General features: G+C 48.4%; 1 protein-coding gene across 2 annotated transcripts in view; it reads right to left on the bottom strand.

The window, feature by feature from the left end:
- The window catches only part of DHX9 (DExH-box helicase 9), a 287,744-nt gene that overhangs the window by 136,798 nt on the left and 138,773 nt on the right, over nucleotides 1–12,173 (bottom strand). For both annotated transcript variants that reach the window (XM_033916167.1, XM_033916168.1), the window contains 3 exons: nucleotides 10,836–11,049; nucleotides 10,536–10,630; nucleotides 3,581–3,654 (listed from right to left, as the gene is read on the bottom strand). In XM_033916167.1, coding sequence (XP_033772058.1) covers nucleotides 3,581–3,654; nucleotides 10,536–10,630; nucleotides 10,836–11,049 — 383 coding nt within the window. The remainder of the gene's footprint in view (nucleotides 1–3,580; nucleotides 3,655–10,535; nucleotides 10,631–10,835; nucleotides 11,050–12,173) is intronic.

Genomic DNA, 12,173 nt, shown 5'->3' with positions numbered 1-12,173 from the left:
AGCGGGTGCAGGTGTCAGCCCGATGCTCTGGACCCAAGCACTGGAGGCACCAATTGTGTGGGTGAGTGAGGGAGATCGGGCGTGCACACCGCTGGCACTTCTTAAAACCTGGTTGAGGGGGCATGAAGGGAAACACGGCCTCCGCAAAATCAAATCCGGAGGCCAGAATGGTGGCAACAGGCCCCGGCTGGGCCGGCCTGAAAAAATAATGAAAACTCGACGAGTTTTTTTTTTTTTTTTTTTTTAAACAAAAATAAAGGGAATCCAATAAGAAAAATAGGAAACAAGTGAGAAAATACGCGAGCGGGAAGGCAAAAATTAGTTTTTCAACGGCCGTTGAAAACACATGCGTCTTCTTCGCTCCGCGGAAACGAAGAAACTGGGGACCACACACTCCTCCGTCGGGCGGGAAGGCACTCGCGCATGCGCGGTGCGGCCAACTAGAACTTTCTAGTTAAAAAGGTCCGTACCGGGGCTCCGTCGGTGACGTCACCCATGCGTTAAGAATATGCTGCCTGCTTGTCCTGGGATAAACTGTTTTATATCCTCACCAGATATGGAAGTAGTCTCCATGTTCTTCACACATACAGCCACCACCTGTCTGCTGATCTTACTCAGCCTTATTGGCATAATATATTAGGGTTAAATCAGCATGAATTAAACGACATACTCTGATGTTATTGCCCCAGAAATAAGTCCATTTGAAAAAAACAGCAGCACTGAATAGATGGCTTTCTAGAGGCTTCAATGATGGCTGACACTGGAAAGATATTGCTAAGGCATTTAAGCAACAAGAGAGAGATACCATGCTGTGAGAGCCATGAGCATAGACTGAGATGGAGGAGAGACCCTTCGTTCTGTGTCAGTAAGGTAGGAAAGATATGAAGTGTGATGGGTTCCCAAACACTGAGCTGTAGATGGAGAGGGAATCTTGGTTCTTGTGGCCACTGAGGTGCTATTAGAATCATGGTGGTGATTTCTTGGTGAAATTTGAGGAGAGTTTTACCAAGTAGAGGAATTGAAGGGAAAGCATAAAGGAACTTGTTTCGCTAGTTGAGGAGAAAAGCATCCAATTCCAGATGATTGGGAATTAGAGTTTCAAACAAAGTGGAAGTTTGTGATTGTACAGTGAAACAAAGAGCTACACTTCTGGGGTACCACAAGTTGCAAAGCTCTTTCCTGCAAATGAAGGGCATAGCCCTGACTCACCACTTGAAGGACTTAGTGATCTGAAGTTATAAGGGTCCAGCATTGATGATAATGGGTGTCAACCCCCTATAGGTATGAGTCTGGGATGAAGGCTGAGAAATACTGGTTATGCTCTTTAGAAGAAAGTTCAAAAACATCCCCAAAGCTCGTCAGCTAAGCAAGATGAACCAAACGCCACTGCTCTTATTGAACTTCCCAACAACCCCGACAAAAAAACACCGCAGAAAAAAACGTACTCTTCACAAAGACACTGAATAAAAATGACAGGGTGGGCGTCTGTGCTGGTCTGGAGGGACTAAAAGAAAAAATTAGCAGGTAAGAACCTAATTTCTCCTTCTTTAGATCCCTCCAGACTGACACAGAAATGGATTGGATGGACCAAAGCAGTACCCATCATGGGTGAAATCCTCAAAAGGCCGTCAGAAGCACATGCTCACTGAGTCCCAATGCGCCTGAACGTCCACATGGTAGTGTCGAACAAAGGAATGAAGAAAAGACCAAACTCTCTCATTACGACCATATTAGCTGCATGGTTAAATCTTGCTTCTTCAAACTCCGAATGATCCACTCTATATCAAAATTTCTGGAACCCAAATCATTAAACACTCTAGTGATTTCCAAACTAGACTACTGTAACAGATTACTTGTAGGAATTACCTTAAGGAAATTAGGTGCCTTCAAATAATTCAGAACACAGTAATTAAGCTCATTTCCATCTTGAACATATTTGATCACATTGCACCTCTTTTGGAAAAGGCAGACGCATTAGAAAAGAACAGGAGGCCGACCGGATCCCTTGAAGCAAGGGGTGCACCACAGATGGGGAGGGGGAGTCCTTTGCTTCCTCCTCAAAGCACAAAACTGAAGAAACCTGAATAAGCTCCTGTAGCTCTTCCCAGTGAAAATGCACACCACCAAAGAATCCTCACCAACTGGCAACTCAGAAAAATAGACATCCTCATTATCTGTGCCCCCTCCTCCTCCTCCCCCCAGAAAGGATCTTGGGATTCAACAAAGGATCCAAGTCGTCATTGGGTGAAAATGTGTCAGCAAATTAAAAAAACCTCATCCCATGAAACCTGTGGCCATTTGGATGAAGACGGGGGGGCCTGGGCAGGAATCGACGCTGAGGGGGTAGACGTGGACGGCAAAAGCCCCCTCAAAAAAACAGAGACCCCTGGGGAAGAAACAGGACCCCCAGTCGCCTGTAAGCCTTGTACATGGCTAAAACAAAATCAAGGGCAACTCCCTCCCCAGCAGCAAAGAAGCACTCACTGCATAAGCAGGAGAAGTATTAAAAACCTATTCTTGTCTAAGACCTGAGGCCACAGGCAAAATGGCGGAGCTTCCTGCCAAAAACAACAAAAAGCCCACCGAAAAAAATCTACCCTGAGCCCTATAGTGGTAAAGAGGCCTGAACAGACCCAGCCGGCTGCAGCAGCTACAGCAGTAAGGGAGTCCCCAGCACTATTGGCAGTAAGGGAAACCTTATTTCCCTGACCATCAGCAGCTGGGGAAATCCCTGTGTGGACGGTAGGGGAAGCCCAGGCTTCCCCACTGCCTGCAGTCGATGAGTGGTGCACGTGCGAAGGGTAACCCCACTTGTTGACATCTGAAGCTGGCGATGATTCCCCTTTGCAGCGGCCTGAGCACTTCACGCATCAACCGCACGTCTGAAGCACTTTCTAAGCTTGCTAAAAGGGCTCACTGTAAAAACCGCTAGAAGGAAAAATCAAAAGTGCCCGATTAGCAATAAAGACCAATTAAAGTCAACTGAAGTTAATTTTCAACTCTGAAGGCTGTGCAGGAACCTCTGCTAGATTTCTGTACTGAATGCCTGTGCGTGCTGCAATTTGGGTTTTTATCTACTCATACTGCACCTCTCCCCCCCCCAAAAAAAAAAAAAAAACCCCAACCACAAAAAACTTAGATTCAGCTGTTCCAAGCTGCACCAAATTTTCAGTGGAAGTAGGTCTTTTGGGAATGAGGGGAAGGGGGAATATCGGATTCTTCAGGTTCAGGGAGTGAGATAATTTGGAGCATAGCTGCCAGTTTCTTCCCCCTTGAAGAGACAATAGACTTTTTAACTGTTTAAACTTGGTTAAGGTTAATGAGCAGGGGGCAGGGCAGTTGGGTTAGAAAGAGAAACAGACAGGCACAATTGGCATATTAAAAACTAATGTATGGGCCACTAAACCGAGACTTTAGAATGTCATGCTTTCTACCTATGTGAACAACTTAACAACTGTACTATGCTATAGGTAATTATGGAGGCAATTATAAATGTTCTATAATCCTGATTGGGCACCCATGAGATGAAATGTTCTCTTAAGGACTTTCTTGTATTCTCAAAGAGCTTTCATAAACTTACTTGCAGGAATCAATGACATAGACAACATCATTGATGGTGATACTGGTTTCTGCTATGTTGGTAGATAAAATGACCTGTAAGAAAATCAGAAAATTTATCCTTTATCCCTTATATTGACATATCCTTTACTACCCTTCTGAGAGGTGCACCCTTCCCATCTTTCTCTGTAAAGATCTATCCCTTTGATGCAAAATGGAACAAGCCAGCTTTTGTTAGGGGAAACTGGGCCTACATAAAGCACAGTTACTTACCGTAACAGGTGTTATCCAGGGACAGCAGGCAGATATTCTTAACGTATGGGTGACGTCACCGACGGAGCCCCGGTACGGACCTTTTTAACTAGAAAGTTCTAGTTGGCCGCACCGCGCATGCGCGAGTGCCTTCCCGCCCGACGGAGGAGTGCGTGGTCTCCAGTTAGGATAAGCCAGCTAAGAAGCCAACCCGGGGAGGTGGGTGGGTCGTAAGAATATCTGCCTGCTGTCCCTGGATAACACCTGTTACGGTAAGTAACTGTGCTTTATCCCAGGACAAGCAGGCAGCATATTCTTAACGTATGGGTGACCTCTAAGCTAACAGAGAGGGAGGAGGGATGGTTGGCCATTAGGAAAATAAATTTTGTAACACAGATTGACCAAAGTGTCCATCCCGTCTGGAGAAGGCATCCAGACAGTAGTGAGTAGTGAATGTGTGAACTGAAGACCAAGTGGCCGCCTTGCAGATTTCCTCAATAGGCGTGGAACGGAGGAAAGCCACAGAAGCAGCCATAGCCCTGACTTTATGGGCCGTGACAGCTCCTTCCAGTGACAGGCCGGCCCGAGCATAACAGAACGCAATACAGGCAGCAAGCCAATTGGACAGCGTTCGTTTAGATACAGGGTGACCCAGACGGTTAGGATCGAAGGTCAGAAAGAGTTGAGGAGAGGAGCGGTGAGCCCTGGTACGGTCAAGGTAGTACGCCAGGGCACGCTTACAATCCAGCGTGTGAAGAGCCTGTTCCCCAGGATGAGAATGGGGTTTTGGGAAGAAGACAGGTAGCACGATGGACTGGTTGAGGTGAAAAGCTGAAACCACCTTAGGAAGGAATTTAGGATGGGTACGCAGAACCACCTTGTCATGGTGAAAAACAGTGAACGGTGGATCGGCGACCAGTGCATGTAGCTCACTAACCCTCCTGGCAGAGGTGATGGCAATGAGGAAAAGCACCTTCCATGTGAGAAGTTTGAGCGAGGTAGTAGCAAGAGGCTCAAAAGGAGGTTTCATGAGGGCTGACAAAACCACATTGAGGTCCCAGACGACCGGGGGAGGCTGAAGAGGTGGTTTGATATTGAAGAGGCCTCTCATGAACCGGGAAACCAGAGGATGAGCCGTGAGGGGTTTTCCGAGGATAGGCTCGTGAAAAGCAGTGATGGCACTGAGGTGGACTCTGATCGAGGTAGACTTGAGACCAGCGTTAGACAGAGAGAGCAAATAGTCCAGTACGGTTTCCACCGCCAATGAGGTGGGATTGTGATGATGCAGGAGGCACCAAGAGGAGAACCGGGTCCATTTCTGATGGTAACATTGGAGTGTGGAGGGTTTCCTGGAGGCATCCAAAATGCGACGGACAGGCTGAGACAGGTTTTCTGGAGAGGTCAGCCCGAGAGAAACCAAGCTGTCAGGTGGAGGGAAGACAGATTGGGATGTAGCAGAGACTGATGTTGCTGCGTAAGCAGAGAAGGAAATACAGGAAGAGGAATGGGCTCCCTGGAGCTGAGTTGAAGCAGGAGGGAGAACCAGTGTTGTCTGGGCCACCGAGGGGCGATGAGAATCATGGTGGCCCTGTCCTTGCGGAGTTTGAACAGGGTCCGCAACATCAGAGGAAGTGGAGGGAAGGCATATAGGAACCGATCCGTCCAGTCGAGTAGGAATGCATCCGGGGCCAGACGATGTGGAGAGAAGATTCTGGAACAGAACTGGGGCAGTTGATGGTTGTGCGGAGCTGCAAAGAGGTCCACCTGCGGAGTGCCCCAGCGAGCAAAGATGGAGTGGAGAGTGGGAGGATCCAGGGTCCACTCGTGAGGTTGAAGGATGCGGCTGAGCTGGTCGGCCAGGGAGTTCTGTTCGCCCTGGATATAGACCGCTTTGAGATAAAGATTGTGGGCTGTGGCCCAGGTCCAAAGTCGGAGGGCCTCCTGACAAAGGAGACGAGATCCGGTGCCGCCTTGCTTGTTGATGTAGTACATGGCAACCTGGTTGTCCGTGCACAGGAGAAGAACCTGAGGATAGAGAAGGTGCTGGAAGGCCTTGAGAGCATAAAACATGGCTCTGAGTTCCAGGAAATTGATGTGATGTTGACGCTCCTGAGGGGTCCAGAGTCCCTGGGTGCGTAGATCCCCTATGTGAGCTCCCCATGCATAGGGGGAGGCATCTGTGGTGATGATCATGGAATGAGGGGGTGGATGAAAAAGGAGGCCCCTGGAAAGATTTGAGGAGTTCAACCACCATTGAAGAGATCGCTGAAGAGACGATGTCACAGAGATGGGATGAGAAAGAGGATCCCTGGTCTGTGACCATTGGTTGGCGAGGGTCCATTGCGGTATCCTCAGATGGAGTCGCGCCAGAGGAACCACATGGACTGTCGAGGCCATGTGACCCAGAAGAATCATCATCTGGCGAGCAGGGATGGATGGTTGGAGGAGCACCTGTCGACAGAGGTGAAGCAGTGTCCAGTGCCGGTCGGCAGGAAGGAACGCTCTCATGAAGTTGGTATCGAGAAGTGCTCCGATGAACTGAAGGCGCTGCGTGGGAAGCAGATGCGACTTGGGATAATTGATCTCGAACCCCAAGAGATGGAGGAAAGAGATGGTGTGGTGGGTTGATTGCAGCACAAGTGGAGAGGTTGTTGCTTTCACCAACCAATCGTCCAAGTAGGGGAACACTTGTAGGTTGTGGGACCTGAGACAGGCCGCTACCACAATCAGGCACTTGGTGAACACCCTGGGTGATGATGCGAGACCAAAGGGCAGCACTTTGTACTGATAGTGGTGATTCAGTATCTGGAATCGGAGGTAGCGACGTGAAGCCTGATGGATTGGGATGTGAGTGTAGGCCTCCTTGAGGTCCAGGGAACATAGCCAGTCGTGTTGAGACAGAAGAGGATAAAGTGTGGCAAGGGAGAGCATCCTGAACTTTTCCTTGACCAAACACTTGTTGAGGTTCCTGAGGTCGAGGATAGGACGAAGATCCCCTGTTTTCTTGGGTACCAAGAAGTAGCGGGAGTAAAATCCCTGACCTCTTTGGTCTGGTGGAACTTCTTCGATGGCATTGAGAAGGAGGAGGGATTGGACCTCCCTGAGGAGGAGTGGAGTTTGGGAGGAGTGAGAAGCAGACTCTATGGGAGGATGGTCTGCAGGAAGAGTCTGGAACCTTAGTGAGTATCCGTGACGGATGATGTTTAGAACCCACAGGTCTGATGTGATGGCCTCCCAGCGTCGTAGAAAGATGGTGAGGCGGCCCCCGATAGGTTGAGGCAGAGGCAGCGAGGGTTGGAGACTGGCTATGCCCTGGAGAAAGGAGTCAAAAGGGCTGAGGAGGCTTAGTTTGAGGGAGAGGCTTGGCCGTCTGGTGAGATTGCGAGCGAGCCTGAGAGTGTTGTTGTTGTTGTTGGCGAGGCCGACGAGATTGCTGTTGAGGAGGATTAAGTGGCCTAGCAGAAAAACGACGTTGGTAAGAGGACTGAGGTCTGTATGGTCGTGTTGGCGGAGTCTTCTTTTTAGGCTTAATGAGGGTGTCCCATCTCGTCTCATGAGCCGAAAGTTTTTGTGTCGTGGTATCCAGAGACTCCCCAAAAAGTTCATCACCAAGACAGGGCGCGTTGGCAAGGCGGTCTTGGTGGTTCACATCAAGGTCAGATACCCTCAGCCAGGCAAGGCGTCGCATGGCCACTGCCAGAGCAGAGGCTCGGGAGGAGAGCTCGAAAGAGTCATAGATTGAGCGTACCATGAATTTCCTAAGCTGAAGGAGGGTGGAAATTTGTTGCTGAAATAATGGAACCTTGCGTTCAGGGATATACTTTTGCAGAGCAGAAAGTTGTTGTACCAGATATTTCATGTAAAAAGAAAAATGAAATGAGTAATTGTTGGCTCTGCTAGCCAGCATGGCATTCTGGTACAGGCGCTTTCCAAATTTGTCCATTGTTTTACCTTCTCTGCCAGGAGGGGTGGAGGCATAGACACTGGAACCATGAGATTTTTTGAGAGTGGATTCTACCAGGAGGCTCTCATGTGGCAATTGGGGTTTATCAAATCCCGGGATAGGGATGACCCGGTATAAACTGTCCAGTTTCTTAGGGGCACCTGGAACAGTAAGGGGATTCTCCAAATTTTTATAAAATGTTTCCCGTAGAATATCATGGACGGGTAGTTTGAGAAACTCCTTGGGGGGTTGATCGAAGTCCAAGGCTTCTAGAAAGGCCTGGGACTTCTTTGAGTCGGACTCAAGTGGGATGGAGAGAGCCGCAGACATCTCCCGAAGGAATTTCGTAAATGAGGACTGCTCGGGTTTGGAGGTGGATTCAGCCATGGAGGGTTCTTCATCAGTGGAAGAGGCATCCTCCTCGGTACCGAGTGGGGACTGCTCCCATAAGTCTGGGTCCCTGATGGCCGGCTCAGTATGGCGGGTTTTAGAAAGGGACTTGCCAGATCTCATGGATACGGTGCCGGGAGATGAAGATCGGTGCCGATCTCTGTCCCGGGAGGAGTGGTGCCGATCCCGGTCCCGAGACGATCGATGTCGATCCCGGGGCCGGGAGGGGTCCTCCGCCGCGCAAGTCTGAAGTGTAGGCTGGGCAGATAAGACCGGCATGGAAGTGTTCATCGGTACCGAGGGGTTGGCCACTGGCGGAGTGGTGCGAGGCTCGGGCCGGACCGGTACCGGAAGGAGTGGTGCCAGCAGGGTCGGAAGCAGTTCCTGGAGCTGGTGCTGTAGCTGCTCCTGCAATTTGTTCTGGAGGATGGCCGAGATACGGTCCTCCAATGGGGGCACCGGTACCGTTTTACTTTTCTTCGGTACCATAGGTGCTGCTCTACGCTCCGGCGATGAGGAGGCCGATGAAGAGGCACTCACCGTTATCGGAGCGGAGCGCTTACGGGACTTGCGGGACGTCGGAAGGATCGGTGTCACCGCCGTGGCTGGAGGGCGCTCGAGGGAAGTGGAAGGCTTCTTAGCCGGCTTACCTGGCGCTATCGACCCCGCAGAAGGATCAGGTGGTGTCGATGTTGACGGTGCCGATTTCGGCGGTGCCGTCGACGTCGGGGTCGGATCCATAGCAGAACCGGTGCCGAAGAGGAGATTCTGCTGGATTTGTCTATTTTTAAGTGTGCGTTTTTGGAGAGTCGCGCAGCGGGTGCAGGTGTCAGCCCGATGTTCCGGACCCAAGCACTGTAGGCACCAGTTGTGTGGGTCCGAAAGGGAAATCGGGCGTGCACACCGCTGGCACTTCTTAAAACCCGGCTGGGGGGGCATGAAGGGGAATACGGCCTCCGCGAAATCAAAGCCGGAGGCTTGTATGATGGCAACAGGCCCCGCCGGGGCCGGTTGAAAAATAAAGGAAAAAACAAAGTGTTTTTTTTTTTTTTTTTTTTTTTTTTTACCAATTAGAAAGAAAACAGAAACCCGAAGGGAAAAAGTAGAAAAATATCAAAAATAACGCGAGCGGGAAGGCAAAAAAGAAGTGTTCAACGGCCGTTGAAACCACATGCGTCTTCTTCGCTCCGCGGAAACGAAGAAACTGGAGACCACGCACTCCTCCGTCGGGCGGGAAGGCACTCGCGCATGCGCGGTGCGGCCAACTAGAACTTTCTAGTTAAAAAGGTCCGTACCGGGGCTCCGTCGGTGACGTCACCCATACGTTAAGAATATGCTGCCTGCTTGTCCTGGGATAAGCTGTGAATTGGACTTTCCAGATGCCTCTCCCTAGGTATCCAAGGCCTACCTTTGGCCACATCTGTTTTTCTCATCTGGTATGCTTATGTTTGCACTGCTTTGTCTCTGAATCCTCCTGCCACAGCCAGAGACCTTTACCACTCCCTATCCCCCAAATCAGTTAGTAAATTAGTAATTTCTGTGTACCTGGACATTACACCGGCCAGGGTCTACATATCCGAGTGGCTGCTCTATCCAGGCTCTGCCCTGTTTTGGGCTAGGTAAAGCAAGAGTATAACTGTACTATACACCTCCCTCCCCTCTCCTTTTCATTCTCTCCCTTCCCCCTCTCAACTCCCTTTTATTTTGTATTCGATGTAATTTTGAATCTACCCCTCCCCCTGTGCCTATTGTATCTACTTTGTCAATACCTTTGTCTTTGTCTGGTTTTTATGTTCCCTTATTTTTATTTTTGCATTTTTTTAAACTCTAATTTTAATAATTGTAAACCATCTAGATATTTGTTTGATGGTCGGTATATCAAATTGTAATAAACTTAGAACTTCTTTAGTGCTTTTTTTCTTTCCTTCTTCCTTAGTGTTTTGCTCTTCTATTCCATCCTTGTGCATTGTGGAGATACTGCCACAAATCTCTGCCAGCTAGACCCTTCATGTTCCATCCCCATGTATGGGAAGCTAGAAATTGCCATGAGTAACCAGAAACTGTGTGAGCTGATTATGCTGCTGGCATCATATTAAAGGTATCTATTGTATCCTATCTCCAAGGTGAATGTGTGAGTCTAATCCATGCATATTTGTCATCTGAAAATACCAAAGAACTCAGAAGATACCAGCAGAGTGACTGCAGTTCTAGATCATCTTTGCAGCAGAAAAAAATTTCATAAAGATACAAAAAATTCTTAATCTGGGTCATAACAAACAGTGCACATTGATCAATCAGAAACTCAAAAGCCATACTACATTATTATTACAACTTTGCTCAAGGAAGCACAACAGTGACTGGCTTATAGGAAGGAAACCATAATAAGACTTGCCTTAATGACTCCATCAGGTACAGGATCAAACACTTTGCGTTGCTCTTCACGAGGGATCTGGGAATGCAGTGGCAGAATACGGTATCTATGATTTCCTGAAACACAAAAATAAATCATCTATAAAGTTTAGATCAGCAACAGAAGCACCATTCGAAAAAAAATGATCACTCAGTGTTTTGGGTGATTTTTACACCTGCCAAGTCTGGGGCCACAAATCACTTTGTTTGCATCAATTGTTATGCTGTTAGCAAATTCATGAGAAACCAAATTAGAGAAACAAGCAAAACATGAACTCTATACCAAAGTGGGGGTTCATTTCTAAGTATTTCTGCATTGTATAGATCAGGTTCCAGCCAGGCAAGAAAACTAGCACAGCTCCCGTGACATTCAGACTCTCAATGTACTTGAGCAGAGCCTCAATCAATTCCAAGGGCGTTTCCTTCTCATTGAGCTGTGCCATAGAGCGCTTTGTTTCAGGGCCATATTCATCGCTGCACATCAAGTTGCAATTTGTCTGTGGATCACAAGAAAGAAAACATATATTTATTCAGTTGTTTTCACTTTCAGTAGCACCAATTATCCCAGGACAAGCAGGCAGCATATTCTCACATGTGGGTGACGTCATCTATGGAGCCCCAGTACAGACAGCTATACAAGTGCACCAGCACTTTAAGAACTATAGAAAGTTTGCAACTGATCGCACCGTGCATGTGTAAGTACCTTCCCGCCCAATGTAGGTGCATGACTCCTCAGTTCTTAGTTTTCCGCAGAGCTATGAAGTCATGCTTTACAACATTTTTCGTTTTAGCCTTTGCCTTCCTACTCACGCATTTGATTTTTTCTTTCATTTATTTCTTTCTTGTTTTTTATTCTTTAAAATAAAAAAATATATATATTTTTTCTTTCCGGTTTTCGCCTTCGGGCGTTTCGGCAGCAGGGCCTTCATTTTCACCTCAGCCTTAGAGTTTTGATTTGGCTGAGGCGGTTTTCTCTTCCATATCCCGCTCGTTAGCCAGTTTAAAAAAGTGTGGCAGGTGCCAACACAAGATTTCTATCATCCACTCAAATAACTGGTGTACACAGTGCCTTGGCCCTGAACATCGCATCGAGACCTGTGTGCGCGCTATTCTACCCTTTAAAAACGTTCCATTAAAAGCCACATTCTACAGCAGCAGAAGTTCTTCGGTACCATGGAGGGAGCAGAGGTATCTCATGAATTGACATCCAAGCCCTCAACATCGAAGACACCACCATTGTCCGATGCACCTGCATTGCAGGCTATAGCCCCTTCTGGTAAGCCAGCTAAAAAGCCACCAGCTTCCCAGTCAGGGTCACATGCCACTAAGGCATCGAGTCCAATCATGCCGGCCAAGCAAAGACCCTTAATGTGACTCATTTCCCAATCAAGGAGTGCATCAACATCTGAGTCATCCTCTCTGGAGTGAATCGCAGCACCTTTGGTACCGGCGACAAAAGCCACAATTACTGGTGCTCATTTTTCAAGAGAAGCCCGATGCTCTCTTTCGGGCAGAGAATGGGCACATGTTTCCTTTGCTTAGCCCAACACCAACTCTGCTGGTACCGGCCCAACCTGAATGTCACACCACACGGGATGCCGGTACCACTACTGCTTCATTG

Source organism: Geotrypetes seraphini, chromosome 12, assembly GCF_902459505.1.
Source record: "Geotrypetes seraphini chromosome 12, aGeoSer1.1, whole genome shotgun sequence".
Classification (NCBI taxonomy): Eukaryota; Metazoa; Chordata; class Amphibia; order Gymnophiona; family Dermophiidae; genus Geotrypetes; species Geotrypetes seraphini.
This window is presented reverse-complemented; position numbering and strand designations above follow the sequence as displayed.